Raw genomic sequence first — 18,052 nt, forward strand, 5'->3', positions numbered from 1 at the left:
GCTTCATGATTATTCATCCAAACCTACACTCTTAAAAATAAAAGGTTCTTCACTGCAGTGCCATAAAAGAACCATTTTTGGTTCCACAAAGAACCATCCAGTCAAAGGTTCTTTAAAGAACCAGCTCCGTCTTACCTTTCTATAATCTGAAACGGTTCCATAAAGAACCTTTAACATCTGAAGAACCGTTCTTCAGATGGAAAAGGTTCTTTATGGAACCATTTAAACAAAAAAGGTTCTTCTATGCTGGCATCGTAAAGCACCTTTATTTTTAGTAGAGTGTACTTATGCAAAAACAAATCACAATTATTATTAATAATATTGTTTTTTAATAAGTACTACACAAACAATACCTGTGCCATCATAAACCCAATACGTTAATCCTCTCTATTGTCCTTTTCTTCAAATGTATAAAAAAGAAAACAACACAAATAAAGTTAATAAGTGCCTTTTTTAATCAGAACAGCCAGGTTTGAACAGACTTGGACCACAAAACTTTCTCCATTCTCCCCTCCCATTCTGGATCTGTAACCCTCTTTATATCAACATTTAGATACACATCGAGCACGTCTCAACTGAACAACCGAACATTACGCTCCACCGGCATCAAGGAGTGAAATGAAATAACATGAAAACACAACGCAACCTTTCCTCACGTTCTAGATGGCGCCATCAGATCACGAACACCTCCAATGCTCTCTTCAACCCTCATGCGCTCATAGAGCACATACCGCATTGTCCGGACTTTAGAACGAGCATCTGGTGAGATGATGGAGAGCAGCAGTTTTCAGCAGCAGGGTACAGCGAGCGCCGAGGAACAGGTCACTTCCTGTCCTTCTGACGGCTCTCACAACCTTCAGCCCTGAGAATATCTAGCCCATAGTACTAACAGATCTGGAATTGAGAATCGGCCATTGGCAGGGTGTTACGGCTCTGTCATCAGAGACGGTTAGAGAGGAGCATTAGGACGTGTCTTTTACAATCTGTGAGTAACAAAAACCATGAAAAGAGAAGGAAAAATGACCAACGTTTGAAGGACGTAACGGGTTGCGGTATATTTTTTCCAAAACTTGCGCAATTATAAACATTTCCCTTATATAAAGATCTTCTAGTGAAAAATTCAAGATATTTACAAGAATATCGTGATCTGGATTTACACATTTCAATTTAATCAACCCAATATCTGCACAAAATGGAAGAAAGTTCCAGCATTTCTTCAAACATTAGCCTTTATGTCGTTTGCTATCGTGTTCAAATTTTGTCTTGATTTTTTCCTAATAATTAAAAAAATATTTATATGACCCAAGACAAAACTCATCATAATGCACATTTGATGCACCCGACAGCAGCAAAAACTGTAAATGTGTATTGTTTCAATGAACATTTGGTTTCTGATGCAGTAAAACAGAGCAATGCCAACAGTGGGATTCAGAGACATGAAAGGGAGAGGAGATCAGAACCAGTATATACTAAAAAAAAAAATCCATTCTAATGATTCCATCTGTCGACCAAGTTAAAAGATGGATACATTAAACATCACAACAACATTCCAGCACATTTGAAGTCAATTGTCAGACCTGTTCTTGTTTAATCTCACAAATAAATAATAAACAAATTTAAGCAAGATCCGATAGGAAAGAAAGCAGCTAGTCATACAAAATGTCCGTAACTCGGTAATTTCTCCACCGAGATTGTGGTTTGTAGCGTTTGTGAGGTTTTACCCAGATACAGAGAGCAGTAATATTGTCCTTTTCATGAAAAAGGTCAGATGTACTTTATATATATAGGTACATAAAAAAAGAGTGAGGTAGATAAATGTCTGAAGGAAAAAAAAAAAAGTCCCCATGTCATGAAAAAAAGCATATAAAAATATCTAAAATGTAATCGGGGGAGGGGGTTTTACAGTGATCATAAATGCATCACAAAAAAAAAAAGAAAAAGAAATAAATAATGAAAATAAAAAGGCCAGGGTGGGGGGAAAACAAAAGTGTCAGTTTTTCCTTTGAAAAATCCTTCGAAACAAAAAAAAAGTCCCAAAGACTGGCGCTCGTAGTCAAACCTGTATCTTTAAATCGATATATGTGATCTATGTTACAAACACAACTTCTGCATAGAGATATGCTGAATCATATCTGTGTAATCGTTTACCAGGCTCTGCTTGGAAGGAAGGAAATGCAGAGTTTATAAGATCAGGGCCTTCAAAGGGCGGCAGGATCAGACACAAATAAGGCTGAACAATCAGAATGAGACGAGTCTATCTTTAAGCAGTGAAATCAATTGCCAAATTTTAAGTCGTATTTTGTTGATTAAAGAGGAATGAATAGTGGAAACTTTTAGGATTGTGACCTGAGAGTACTGTTGCGCGTTTAATGTGATGAGAGACACAGTGTCGAGCTGTTACAGAATCGCGTCGTCAGGTGCCGCCGTTAATGACGTGAGACAGAAAAGACAGTTTGTTCAATTGCCAGTTTTGCTTTTGGAGAGAGAGGATCTGTCAAAACAAAACTTTTCATTGCAAAAATGAACCTTCTACTGTTTTTTCTAATTTTGCAGAACTGTAAGTATCATAAAATGGACTGTAGTGGAAAGGCAAAGGATTACACCTTAAGAATCTCTTTACATTTATATATATGTATATATATTACAACCACGAAAGAAAAACAATAATAAAATAGCAGCTTTTTTAGCACAGACATTTAGATGATCAATCTGAACTGTAAAAAAAGGTACAAAAGTGACCGACAAACGATGCACGCGCTCTGTGGTCCGAAGTACGGCTGAACAACCAAGCGGGAGAATTGCTGTGAACATTTTTTCAACTTCACAATGCCACAATTTTAAACCGTTTGAGCTTCTATTTTTTTCTTTGAATCCCTTTTAAAGTTTTTTTTTTGCAATGTAATGTTTGCTGCATGTCGCATTATTCCATCTGAAATGCGTCTAACCCTAAAGCGAAAGGAGGAGAGAAAAGTGGGAATCTAGGAAAACTCTCTCTTACCAACTGTGATTTTAAAGGAACAGTTTACGGAAAAATTAAAATTAGCTGAAATTGTGGTCACCCTCAGGCCATCCAAGATGTAAATGAGTTTGTTTCTTCATCAGAGCAGATTTGAAGAAATTTAGTGTTACATCACTCACTCACCAATAGATTGCAATGAATGGGTGCCGTTAGAATGAGAGTCCAAACTCTTGGTTTGAAGATAAAAACATTGTATCGTTTATGACAAATATGCAACTTTTCATGAGACATTGATTGACTGGAGTCATGTGGATTACTTGTGTTTTTAATCAGCTGTTTGGACTCTCATTCTGACGGCACCCATTCACTGCAGAGGCTCCACTGGTGAGCAAGTGTTGCAATGCTAAATTTCTCTAAAGCTGTTCTGATGAAGAAACACCTAAAATTACACTTAAAATTTTTATTTTTGGGTAAACTATTCCTTTAAGATTGGGATATCTGGGAAAACTCTCTTACTGACTGAGATTTTAAAGGAACAGTTCACACACACACACAAAAAAATTGTTGAAAATGTACTCAACCTCAGGCCATCTAAGATGTAAACAAGTTTGTTTGATCATCAGAACAGATTTGGAGAAATTTAGCATTACACTTGCTCGCCAATAGATCCTCTGCAGTGAATGGGTGCCGTAAGAATGAGAGTCCAAAATCTTGGTTTGAAGTTAAAAACGTCTAAATTATAGATTTGTTTATTACAAATATACAACTTTTCACTTCATAAAACATTAAATGACTGGAGCTGTGTAAATTAATTGTGGATTATTGTGATTATGTTTTTTAATCAGCTGTTTGGACTTTCATTATGACGGCACCCATTCACTGCAGAGCATCCAGAGGAAGAAACGCCTAAGGGTGAGGTTTTCAGGAAATTTTCATTTTTGGATAAACTATTCCTTTGAGCAAAAGATCTGGGATATCTGGAAAAAACTCTGTTACTGACTGATTTTAAAGGAATAGTTTATGCAAAAATAAAAACTAGCTGAAAATGTACTTACCTTCAGGCCATCTAAGATGCAAATGAGAATAGATTTCGAGAAATTTAGCATTTGCCCACCAATGAATCCTTTGCAGTGAATGGGTGCCGTCAGAATTATAGAAGTTAAAAATGTTTTAATGATAGATTTATGATAAATACACAACTTTGCACTTCATGAGACATTAATTGATGGACTGGAGTCATGTGGATTACTTGTGTTTTTAATCACTCTCATTCTGACGGCACCCATTCACTGCAGAGAATCCACTGGTGAGCAAATAATGTGATGCTAAATTTCTCTAAATCCATTCTGATGATGAAACAAAGTCACCAACATCTTAGACAGCCTGAGGCTGAGAAGATTTTCACTTTTGGGTGAACTATTCCTTCAGGCAAAAAGGGTAAAAAAAAAAAAAAAACGGTTGTTTGTGTGTATTTTGGGGAACATGAATGCGTGGGGATACAAACGACAGTATACAATTTGGCAACATAAAAGAAGAAAAGAAAGACATTTGGCAGATTAGAGAATTTCTTCTCCACTACGTTGCACAGCCAGATGATTTGGAGAAAGCGGAAGCTGAAGATTTCTGTACCCAGATCTGAATCGGATCGGGGGAACGAAATTCTAAGATGGGCGGAAGAAAAAACTCACACCTTTCTCTAATTTAGACGCACGTCTTTGGAAACAAAGACAAGAGCAAGTGTTTTGCTGTTGGATTCGCTTAGAGATATGCAGAGCGTGTCGTAATAATGCCACCGTACCACTACTGGCTCTGATAGGCCTTCAAACCAGTTTTGGAAGTTTAGAAAAGTAACAAAACGTAACAAAAACAGTCAGCCTATCGAGTGCGAGAGTGAAGGTCATGGTTTTTCAGTCAGTGATCCAGTCTGCGGAAATAACAAATGAGTTCATGTCAATCAATTCAACGATTCAATCGAAATACACAAAAAACAAAGAAATCCAAACTTTGTCCGTTGAGGTATGATTGAAAAGATTGATTGCCTGGACTCTCAGTTTGTACAATTTTGTCTTTCCTTGTCTCTTTAATCTTAATATTTCTTCTCAGGAGACCACACAGTGGCTTGACAGACAGAGACGTGTCCGGAAACGGGATCGGGCCGTCGATCAGCAAGCCGACGACTGGGGCAAAGGCAAGGCACGCTCGTTCTTACGCCCCCCGTTCATGTGAGCGTAAGGCTGGGTCTCGTCAAACGGGCTACGGAGAACCATCGAGGGCCCGTTTGCCGCGGACGTGGGGAGCGGGTGCTTGTCCGTGGAGCTGGGGGAGGAAGGCGGTGAGGACGGGCCGGCCGGGGTGCCGGAGCCCTGGGACGCAGGGGCGCACTGTTGAGGGGAGGCCAGAGAGGGCGCGAGGGGCTGCAGGCTGGAGGACGGCTCCAGAGGAACGTTCTCCATGGCTTCCACGTTCTCCATGTCCAGCTCTTCCGTGTCCGGAGGTTTGTTTTCTTCGCTGTAGAAGAAGCTCGTCTCCTTAAAACCCCCGTCAAGGTCGTCCTTGATGCTGCTGATGATCTCCAGGAAGGACGGCCGCATTTTGGGGTTGTACTGCCAGCACATGCGCATCAGTTCAAACCTGAAAGCACGTAAGAGAACACAAAGAAAAGTTCAACAATATGGTCCTCGAAAAACATTAAAAACAGTTGTTGTCCAGTCCAAATGACAGACTGATATTTGGCAGTTTTAAGATAATCAGCATCAGATGACAGCAGGGTATATGTGAATGATAAACAGAAGAGTTAAAGTCAGTTACAAAATTTCATCTGGTTTGTGTTATTTTAAAAAAAAATTGTGTGTGTGGTTGTGTTAATGTGTATATACACACACACACACACAAAAATATGTATAAATTACTTTTAAAATACCTATGTAAAATTGAAAAATATTCCCCTTTTATCTTTGAAATGTATTTTTTTAAATAGATATATATATATATATATATAATAAAAAGAAATAAATTAAAATATAAATTAACATTGTAATTATAAATTGATTAAATAATACATATAATTTAATCAATTATTAGTTAAATACTAAATACTATAAAACCGAAAAAATATTTCCCTTTTCAATTTGAAATTTAAATGTAAAATTATTTTAGTATATATATATATATATATATATATATATATATATATACATACATATATATACACACATACATACATATATACATACACACACACACACACATATATATTTAATCGTAAAATACTGAAACTTCTACATATTTATCATTTTATATATTAATTTTAAAATACTTCTATAAAATATAAATATTCCCCTTTTGAAATTTCATATTTTGAATATTTTAGTCTATATATTTATCATTTTAGAAATAAATTTTAAAATACTTCTGTAAAACATAAATATTTCCCTTTTAAAATTTCACATTTTAAATATTTTAGTCTATATATTCATCATTTTAGAAATTAATTGTAAAATACCTCTAAAAAACTGAAAAATATTCCCCTTTTCAATTTCAAATTTTAAACATGTCAAATTTTAGTCTCTCTCTCTCTCTACAATTTTCTGATAATTAAATTTTAAATATTTTATAAATTTTATAAATATATATATATATATAAACTGTAAAATACCTTTATACAATTTAATTATCGGAATTATTATAATATACATAGAACAATAATTAGTCACTATATGAGATATGCACTACACATAACCAGTTATTAATCTTAATTCTGGTTTGCATCACTTAAGTTACTATATATTAATCAAAATTTTATTTATTAATTTAAAAAAACATTAATAAATATTTTTAACAAAATTAAGTATTATATTTAAAAAAAAAAAAAAACAGACAGACTACATTATATTATCAACTACCTTTTTTGGTTTGCATCCTTTTAAATTTTAAATGTTTTCAATCACTATATATATATATATATATATATATATATATATATATATATGCGTAGTTAAAAGGCTATGTATCTAAATTTGAAATAAAAATCAGTATTTATTAATTTAAAATGATTCAGAATAGAAATGTATACTTTATAGTTTATAGTCACTATATATTTTGAATATTGTACTATTTAACATTATTGTCATCGAAAATGCTACTACAGCACAAAGTTACTCTTGTTCATACTGCCTACGCCTACTCGCCATCGTTCTGAACAACAGGTGGCAGTGTGACGAATCGGTAACATAAACATGCACGCTATCAGCACTTACGTCCTAAACACAGCTGCAGTGAGCTCATGGTGAATGCTGCGACCTCTTTACTGCACAGCAAACACACAACTGTGATGAAATCACACTGCAAAGCTGTAAAGGAGGCCCAAGAGCGCTGGCGAAGGGGAACTGCTACAGTTACATGGGGTGGGTGGGGGGATAAAAAGCGTACGATCTCGCTGACACTCGAGCATTCCAGTTCACCATTTTAATTATACACAAACAGGCTAAGAATACCAGAGGAGTCTGCTGAAATAAATACTAGGATCTCTGTGCCAGCTCACACACTAGTGGAGTAACACACACCATTAGTCTTACAAACACCAGCGCCGGCTACACACCCACACACAGCTAGCGCAAACATCAGCTGACAGTTACAAATACCCGTGCACCACATACACAAACATTCACACCAGCAAATCCAAGTGCGGTATTTTCACCGTCTCTCTCACACACACACATGCACGCGCTCACATCGGGGCTTTTGGCTCTCCAGCTGTGAGACAGAGAGATTGGACTCACTGCCCTCGGAGCCTCCAGCTTGTTTTTCCTGCATGGCATTAAATGAAGTTTCCATTGATGGGGAGGTTCAGGCTGATTTTAGCACCTCCAGTGTTTAAAGTGCTTTATGAACTCAACTGAAGTCCGCAGTAACCTTTAGAAGGACAAAATATGGATTTTTCATCAAAACGATGAAAAACTGAGTTTTAAATGCAAGTGAGAAGTTACAGGTGTAATTATTGCATTCACGTTCATTTAAAACATTCTTTGCTATCTTATTTCTATATTTTATAAATTGCATGATGATTATATTGCATAGAAACACAAGTTATAGCTATTTTTGACTTTTTTTTTTTTACAGTAAAAATTACAAATTTTGTGAATGAGCATCGTTAAATTTTCTTAAGGTTTTTTTTTTTTTTTTACTTTTTAAAACCATTTTTTAAACTTATTTAAGATAGAAATTATACATGTTCTGAATAAGGAGTATTACAACTTTTAAAAACCTTTTTTTTTTTTCTTCTGACCAAGAGTCTGTTCTATGATATCATTTCCTGTTTGATGATTTAAAGTTTTACGTTTTTATGTTTAGTTTCAAAACTTTTCAAACACTTTTAAGATGGAAATTATGAATTTTCTGAATGAGTATTATTACTCATAATTTTTACAACTATAATTTTTAGAAATTTTTTACTTTTTAAATATATTTTACTTTACATTTTAGGTTAAAATTATACATTTTCTGAATGAGTATCACTATAATCACTATATTTTTTTTTACTACTTTTAAAGTAAACACAAATTCTTTTCTAGTAGGAGGCAGTGGCTTTTGTGTTTTTTGGCTAAAAAATATCCCATGCATGAGCAATATGGCCTAATGTGTTGTAATTGGTAAGCTGCACATCATTTCCAATTTTAATTGAATATGTTTACTTCCTTTAGAGGTTGAATTTGGGTGACCGTTGGCACTGTTAGTCTCAGCAGTCGTGCGCTGGCTCATTAAAACAGAAGACAGAGGCGGTGCAGTAATAAAGCAGCATGTACCAGCCCAAAACCCTCCCACATGCCCTCATCCACTCCTGTTCTGGCTGCTTTAAAAACCACTTCATCCTTCCCGGCACTTTTCCTTTAAAAAAGTGTTAAAAGGTGCCAAACGTCGGCCAACCACAACAAAGACCCTAAACCAGACGGCCCTGACATGAAAATAAGGCACAGGCCAATGCAAACCATTGTGCACTTCCCATCAATGGACAGTGGACTAAGAAAATGCAAACTGCCGTTACTCTTGAAACAAAACATCATTGTGCATTTGTTTCACCAAATAAAAAGAGAAAGAGAGAACTTTTTATCGTTTTTCTAAAATAGAAAAATAAAGTAAAAAAAAAAAATTATATATATATTTTTATATATATAAGACACCATTTTATATATATATATTTATTTGCAAAAACAATTTAATAATTTAAAAAAAGTCATTTACATAAAATCATTATATATAAAGTCATTTATATAAAGTCACATATAAAATCATTTATAATTTAATTTATAATTGATTTATAATTTATAATTTTATATTATATATAAATATATAATTATATATTTTATGTATATTTATATATACATATTTTTTATGAAAAATTACAAATGATTATAAATAAATGGATTGATTAAATAAAAAAGTTAATTTCTTTAAAAAATATATATATTTATAACATTTATTTATAACATATTATTTCATTTATATCTCTGTTTTTAAGCTGTACAGCCCTAAGTTTCTGTTTTATCAAACTAAACTGAAAAGTGATACTCTCTTACTTATTTAATAGATTAAAAACACAAGCTGTGGCTGACAAAAAATACAAAATAAAAGAATGGGTCACCCATACAGCCAATATGTAAAACCAAATGGTAATGTAAGCTACTTCTGAGTTTCCATTTTTTGTACCCCTTTCTTCTCAAGAAACTTACCTACCTACCTTCCTCCCTCCTGATATAATGTTATATTATTAAAAATGTGGAATCCCTGTTGTGCCTCGAGTGCTCGTATGTCACTGCCAGCTCTCACACTTCAGATAAAACACGGACTTAAAGCCAGACGCAACCTAACTCAAACCGCGCCAAAGAAAACCCAGCACTTGGAGACTCTCACAGATAAACAAATTGTACTTAAATTTAGAGCCTAGCACCCACAGGGAGAGCGCTAGACTTGGCTGTTTTAAAATCCAACACAAATAATGGCCAAAGTCAAAAACTTTATGGTAAATACCATTAATTCTCAAGCTAATCCAGATTTCTAATGTCTTGTTTTTAGCTTTGTGACGTTGTCACAAGATTCATACAGTAGGTGGCAGACTTTCTACTTTTTGAAAGGCACAGTCCACCCAAAAAATGAAAACCTGTCATCATTTATTCACCATCATGTCCTTCCAAACCTAACATGAATATTCATATTAAGAAATTTCAGAATTGCCACATCAAGATGTTGCACCAGGTTTGACGTCAATGAAACCAATCCTGGACAGATTGCAAGAAAAAGTGACACTGAATTTTGGTCTATTCCTCAAAAGTATCATAGGGCTTCAATTTATGGTGTTTTTGTGCCTTTTTTGGAGCTTGACAGTCTCTGGTCCCTGTCTGATTTCATTGGATGGAAAACAGCAGCTAGAAAATATTTGCATTCAGAACAAAGTGAGTGAAAGATGTGAATGGGATGACTTACAGCATGTCAGGGCAGTTGTCTGGTTTGTCTAATAGTCCTCCCTCCATGACAAACCGCAATACCTGCTCATTAGACATGCCCTGATAGGGCTGCTCGGCCAGGGTGGCTATTTCCCACAACACCACCCCAAAGGACCTGCAAAAGGACAACAGATGAGAAAAATTGAGATCTGCATTGATAGCAACTAAAGTGTCTACAAGATGCTCATTAGGGCCCGAGCACCAATGGTGCGAGGACCCAATTGGAATTGCTCAGTTTCTTCTTCTCCAAAATAAATCACATTTTTGAGGACCTAAACATGCTCGAAAACTCATAAAACGTTGCACACATGCCAAAAGTGGTGAACATTTACATCTGATATGGGTTTCAAAAGTGGGTGTGGCAAAATGGCTCGACAGTGCCACCTATAAAATTTCAACGAAGTGCCCCTTGAGCCATGTTTCACATACGTGTACACAATTCGGTAGACACATGTAACACACCAATACCTACAAAAAAGTCCTTCGGTACGCAGTCCGAAATCCAAAAGGAAGTCTGTTACTTCTTAGTAATTTTTTGGTCAAGTTTTGTGCCATTTTTGCCATTTTAAGGTGTTGTATTTAAACAAACTCCTCAGAGATTTAAACAGATCAACACCAAATTTGGTGGGTGTAATCTAAAGCCCTTTGTGACGTTAATTGCGAAAATCTTGAGTTTTCGCTGAAGGGCGTGTCCATGGCGGCCCGTCAAACTTTGATGTTTCGCCATGAAACAGGAAGTTTCAATGTCCGATCTGCCCCAAAATTCCCATTTTTGATAATAGTCATGTCCTGAACATATGCCCATGACCATATTCAGTTATAGTCATAGCGCCACCTGCTGGCAACCGGTGTGTTTTATGCTCTAACGACCTAACATTAAATTTGGTCAGTCTAATCTAAAGGCCTTTGCGACGTTAAATTCGTTGAAGGACGTGTCCGTGGTGGACTGACAAGATTTGATGTTTCGCCATAGAAAAGGAAGTTGTTATAACACGTTTGATAAGAGTCCTGAGCTGAAGACATCTAAAGGCAAATATTAAGTTATAATAATAGCGCCACCTGTTGGCAACAGCATATGTCATGTTTTACACTAACTCAAACACAGCATGTTTAATCTGAACCAAACTTCATATGTTTGATTTTAAGTTTCACATATATGTACGAAATTCGGTATACACATGTAAAACATAAATACCAACAAAAAAGTCCTTCGGTACGCGTTCCGAAACCTAACACGAAGTTTGTTATTTTGAATATTCTCTGCAATATTTGTGCCGTTTTTGCCATTTTCAGGCGCTGTATTTAAACAAACTGCTAGAGATTTAAACAGATCAACACCGAATTTGTTGAGTGCAATCTAAAGCCCTTCATCATCTTGAGTTTTCGTCGAAGCGCGTGTCCGTGGCGGCCCGTCAAACTTTGATGTTTCGCCATGAAACAGGAAGTTGTTATAATTCAGGCATACAATGTCCAATCTGCACCAAAATTCACATTTTTGATAAGAGTCCTGCCCTGAACACATGCTCATGACCATATTCAGTTATAGTCATAGCGCCACTTGCTGGCAACAGGAAGTGGCATGTTTTACACTCTAATAACTCCTCATATAGATTTAATGACATCAACATCATATTCGATCAGTATAATTTAAATGCATTGTTAAATTGCAAAGATCTTCTGTTTTCGTTAAAGGGCGTGTCCGTGGCAGCCTAACTAAGTTCGATGGCCTGGGCTGAAGACATCTAAAGGCCATTATTCAGTTATAATAATAGCGCCACCTGCTGGCAACAGGATATGTCGAACTCGAACACACCATGTTCAATCTGCATCAAACTTCGTATGTTTGGTCAAAGTCCTGGCCTCAAGACATCTACATGCCAATATTCAGTTATAGTCATAGCGCCACCAGCTGGCAGCAGGAAGTTTGGCACATATAAATGACTCTAAATGCATATTGCTCACCGTTCGTTTTTTCCTCAAGAAATCGGGTGGCGGGGAGCCCGGGTGTGAGGGCCCCTTCAACGCTTAATTTTTTGTTTAAATCCTGAGTGACTTCAGTTGAAAGCTCCCTGCTTGTAAAAGAACTGCTCCCTGAAGATGTTTTATCATGAAATATCAATATTTCCACTGAGAATGTGAGTGATGTGCGTTCTAAATACCTAAAACTTTCAAATGGAAGCAAGTTGTCATTATGAGTCAGCCGCTCAGACAAATTATATAATATAACGTGGTCTGTTGATGATAAAGCTATTAAGCATGTAACAGAAATACCTTCAGTCGTGCCTCGAGTTTTGCTTTTTCTTTCGGGTCTTATTCTTATTATTTTTCTGCAGAGAAGTGTTGTACATCTAAATTAGATACAAAAGAGCTTCAAAGCCAGCAGAAAATAATCACAGGCTCTGTTCCAAAACTAATGAGCTGCTTTGTGGTCTATTACTGCCTTCATAAATTTAAAAACGCTTCATATTAGGCAGCAGCTCAATGTTATACACAGGACATTCGTCAACTGATTTTAGAAAACACAAGTATTTTAATTGCACTGAACTATTTGCATCAATACTTTACAGTGCTAAATGAAATTTTCTTTTGTAATCCACATTGTGCAATTCGCCATATTGAATTTACTTTCTTACTGAGCTCTTTGCTATGCATTCCAGGGTTGCCTTTTACACAAAGCATAGATGCAACATGCTAGACAAGAATAGCATGTCTTACCAGGCCTATTTAACACTCACAGCTGATTGCAACATGACATTAAAGAGATCCAAAAATGAAAATTCTGTCATTAATTACTCACCTTCATGTCATTCCAAACCTGTAAGACCTTCATTCATCTTCGTAACACAAATTAAGACATTCTGATGAAATCCAAGAGCTTTCTGACTCTGAATACAGCTATGCAACTGACACGTTCAAGGCCCAGAAAGGTAGTAAAGACATTGATATAATTGTCCATGTGACATCACTGGTGCTGTGAGCTATGAGAATACTTTGTTCAACAATTTCTTCTCTTTCGTGTCAGTCTTTGACACACATTTACGAGAGTACCACGATGCATTGTGAGAATTCCTTTGCTTGCAATCCAGATGCAGCGCATCCGGGTTCTACATCACACGCATGATTTTGTCATGAAAGCGCACTGAACAAGAAACTGGTGGTAGTTGTGTTGCTGTCTATGCAGGGTCAGAAAGCTCTCGGATTTCATCAAAAATTTCTTTACTTGTGTTCCAAAGATGAACGGCTGAACAGCTTGAAGGATTTATGGCTTTGGAACAACATGAGGGTGAGTAATGAATGACAGAATTTTCATTTTTGGGTGAACTATCCTTTGAACATGTTGCTAGCTCACGACTCAAATTTTTATAAGCACAAACATACAAAAGATACAACATACAAAGTCCACTTAAATATTGAGTGAGTTTTTTTTTTATTTATTCCTACTTACTAAAACAGAAAAATATTTAATATGCATTTCCAATAATATCATAGTTTCCTTTAAAATCCATCCATACATGCTCCAATCCACTTATTATGTGTAGGGTTGTGGGAATGCTGGAGCCTATCTGAAGCAGGGAAACACAGCTCCAAAACAAAACAAAAATACCCTAACTAGCCCTAACAAAACATAAAACCCTAACTAACCCTAAAACAAACAAACAAAAAAATACAAAACAAAAAATCCTAACTAGCCCTAACAAAACAAACCAAAAAAAAAAAAAAAAAAAAAAACTCACCCTAAAACAAACAAAAAAACCCCTAACTAACCCTAACCTAATTCTAAGCAAAGCAAAAAAAACAAAAAATACAAAACAAAAAACGTAACAAAACTAAACAAAAAACCCTAACCCTAACAAAAAAACAAAAAAGCCCTAACAAAACAAAAAAATGAACCCCAACAAAACAAAACACCCTAACCCTAACAAGACCAAAAAAAAAAAAAAAAAAAAAAACGAACAAAAAAAAACAAAGAACCCTAACTAACCCTAACCTCTAAACAAAGCGAAAGCATTACAAAAAGCATAACAAAACTAAACAAAAAAATCTAACTAACCCGAATAAAAAACCCTAACAAAACAAAAAACAAAACACATTAACCAACCCTAATAAAACCCCTAACTAAAACAACAAAAGAAAACAATAAACTCTAACTAACCCTAAACAAAGCAAAAAACAAAACCAAAAGACATAAAACTAAACAAAACACCCTAACTAACCCTAAAAAAAAAAAGCAAACAAAAAAAAAACACCCTAGCTTATTGCAATACAAGTGCATGACGGAAACATGACGCTGCATCACACTGCTAAAACAAGGTATATTATACAATTCAGAACAGAGGCTGAATGTATGACTATTCTATTCTATAATTTTTCCAATTCCAAAATTTAATATGTAAAGGACACTCATAGGTTAACTGAGTGTTTGTTTTAGCCTCTCCACTTAACCAATAACATAAATGTGGGGCACGGCTATCTGATTGTCTGACAAATGAAAGACAGAAGAATGTTCAGGAAATCTGTCTGAAATTACTCATTATTTGGAAATTCATTCATTTTGGAAATTCATAATTCATTACTTTGTACTTCCATTCAGTGGCACAAAAAATGCACACTTAACCTTTGAGAAACAGCCATATTTTGATTCTGATCTTGACCGCTGATGCAGATTTTTCTACAATGGCAAATTTGTAATTACTGGCGAAAAACGACTCCTATGTCTGATCCTCGTGTTAAGTTTACCAGACATTCCTTATTATCAAGGCCTGACGGCGACCCTGGACAAACATGAAAGGTGAACTGTTAGGGCAGACTGTCCAGACACCTGGAAGGAAACTTGAGCGCGTTGTAATTAAGTTCAATCCTCTTCCTGAACAGGGAGTGCTTGATTCTGATCCTTAACAAAAGATTTAAGCGCAAACCTCCCAGCGAGCGCAAACAGCTACTTATCACGACACGGGAGGACGAATCGCCTAAAGATTCCTTGAGGCTCTGGAATGCCGCTCATATCAGCTGCAGCTGTTGCCGTTTCCGGAAAAGCCACGGTCTAGACTCCCCGAGGTTTTCTTTGAAAGTCTGTCAAATGAGACTAGCATATGAGGGAAATGTTTCTAGCTCATATGAGGGCCGATGAGGCTTGATTGCCAGCTTCATTTGAAATATACGGAAAGATGTTTCTCCTCATTGCTTACCGCATTAACGTATGCACCATGTCATGGAAAATGTGTGTTGAGCTGTTGCGAGTGTGGTTTTCATTTCTCGTTAAGCAAGCGGAGGAATTGAAGTGCTCACTGGGGCGGTCCTTGCTCAAATACAGATGTCGCTCACAGCTACAAAGACTGATGTACCCTGATATACTGCACGCTATATGTCTCAGTTAATATCTAATATCTCAGTGTGTTTTAACATCTTGCACACACTGATTCTCTATAGAACACATGAAAGCTTACCAGACATCAGACATGGTGGTGAATACTCCATCTTTGAGAGACTCTGGAGACATCCAGCGCACAGGCAGCAGTCCCTTGCCTCCTTTTCTGTAGTAATCAGTCTCATAAATGTCCCGCGTCATGCCAAAATCTACAAATTGAGGATAAATGAGGTGAAATGACTAAAGTTCTATAGTTTTACTTGAGATTTAGCCAAACAAAATGAAGAACAGACACAGCATTTTCAGTAATTCATTACTTGTTCATTACGGAATAAAAATTGAGAATGCTCAGATGCATAATTCTTTTGAAATGTTCGTCATAATTTACTGCAAACCCTTTCATTTATTGCTACATGATGGTTAAAACAATACAAATCTTAAAATCTTAAATCGATACAGCTTTTTATTCTGTATTGTGACAGATCCAGGAAAATTTTAAGCAGAATTTTAATCATTTTTTAAAGCAGAAAAATTATTGGAGAAGTCTGGTTTACATCACCAGAGTCAAGTGTATTGTTTCACAGGAAGATCCAGTTCTGACATTTTCATTAACAATTACAGTGTAAAAAATCATATGTAAAATAACATGCATTTACAAATAGAATTTATTAAATTAAATATTAAATTAATTTATTATTAAATATAACTATTTACTATTAAATATTAAATATAAAAATATAATGTAAATTAATAATAATAATAACAATAATAATAATATTACAGTTGTTATTATTGTTATACATGAAATTGAAAAATAAGTATTTAATGAGCAATAGTGCAAAATGTCAAAATCTAAGGTGCAATTTGTCAATGCAATTTTTTAAAATTAAATACCTGTCAAATTTTTATTTAATTAATTTTTCATGTGAAATACCACCAACTGAAGATAATTTACTATTAAAATATGCTAAAATCCTCTCTAAGAAGCTGTCTCAAAATTCATTCTGTTTAAAGCACAGATACTAAAAAAATAAAATACCTTTAAAAAAATAAATAAATTACTAGTTGCTATTTTAAAGGGGTCATTTTGCGGATGCAAAACTCAGTTTTACATGTTGTTTGAACATAAATGTGTGTTGGCAGTGTGTGTACACAACCACCCTTTAATGATAAAAATCCACCCAGTTGTAATTTTGTAATCTTTATAAGTAATATCCCCTTTTTAAAATCTGAATCTTTTAAAACGCCCTGAGTGAGCTGTAATAGTCCGACCACCATTGTTTCGACTCCATTGCAAAGGAAGACAAAAAATGTCTCCGGTTGAGCAATTGAGGCGTTTTGTTGTTGGATGTAATAAAGAACATAGCAGTCCTCATTTACTCCCTACTAGAGCTGAAGATCTTTGCCCGAACCCGATGAAACCCGACGGGACCCGACGGGTTCGGTCGGGCTCTGGCTTAATTTATATCATTTTACACGGGCTCCGGCTTGCGCTCCGGCTTGCCCGGTAAATTATCGGCCATGTGATGCGTTTTGATTAGCGCGAGAAAGATGCGAAAATGGATGCTGAGGAGGTGAAACGGAGGCTTGCCTCTGGTGATTACGTTTTGGCAAAATTAGCCAGATCAGTACTATGCATCCCGGGCAGTCGCAGCAGCAGTAAAAGGGTGTTCAGTGCTGCTGGACGCACCATCAGTGAGCGCAGGACCGCGCTGAAACTATCTTAATTTCGTTATTGCCAAAAACCCATCTTAATTTAGGATTTATCTTAATTTAATTTGTTAAGAAAGAGTCTTTTTTTATTGGCGCGTTGGCCTATTTATAGGCTAAGTGTATGCCTATTTAGAGTGCTGAGATGTTACGATGTTACAGAGGACTTATTATATTCATTAATAAATTATGTTAAAACATGTATAAATGACATTCTTGACAAAAGGCAAAAGAGCTGTGTGCTTGTGCACATTTGAATAATATCGGGCTGTAAACGGGTTCGGGCTTTTAAAAAGCTGTCAATCAAAATATACTTGTCGGGCTCGGGCCGAATTCTGTTGGGCTCGGGCCCTGTCGGGCCTAACTTTTAAGGCCTGATTACAGCTCTACTCCCTACATCTGAGCCGCTGAAGATGCAGAGGATTAATTACTTTCGTTTTTTTGAAGTAAATGCGCCGATCCCCGATATGCCTAAATGGCTACAGCAGAAGTGAATATAAGGGTTTTTTATGCATCTTTGCA

At 35.8% G+C, this 18,052-nt stretch overlaps 1 protein-coding gene across 1 annotated transcript in view; it reads right to left on the minus strand.

Moving 5' to 3' along the window:
- Window positions 1-1,564: 1,564 nt before the first annotated feature.
- The window catches only part of igf1rb (insulin-like growth factor 1b receptor), a 109,160-nt gene continuing 92,672 nt past the window's right edge, over window positions 1,565-18,052 (minus strand). The window contains 3 exon segments of the mRNA XM_051114311.1: window positions 1,565-5,590; window positions 10,436-10,570; window positions 15,900-16,029. Coding sequence (XP_050970268.1) covers window positions 5,122-5,590; window positions 10,436-10,570; window positions 15,900-16,029 — 734 coding nt within the window. The 3' untranslated portion in view covers window positions 1,565-5,121.

Source organism: Labeo rohita, chromosome 7 (genome assembly GCF_022985175.1).
Source record: "Labeo rohita strain BAU-BD-2019 chromosome 7, IGBB_LRoh.1.0, whole genome shotgun sequence".
Classification (NCBI taxonomy): domain Eukaryota; kingdom Metazoa; phylum Chordata; class Actinopteri; order Cypriniformes; family Cyprinidae; genus Labeo; species Labeo rohita.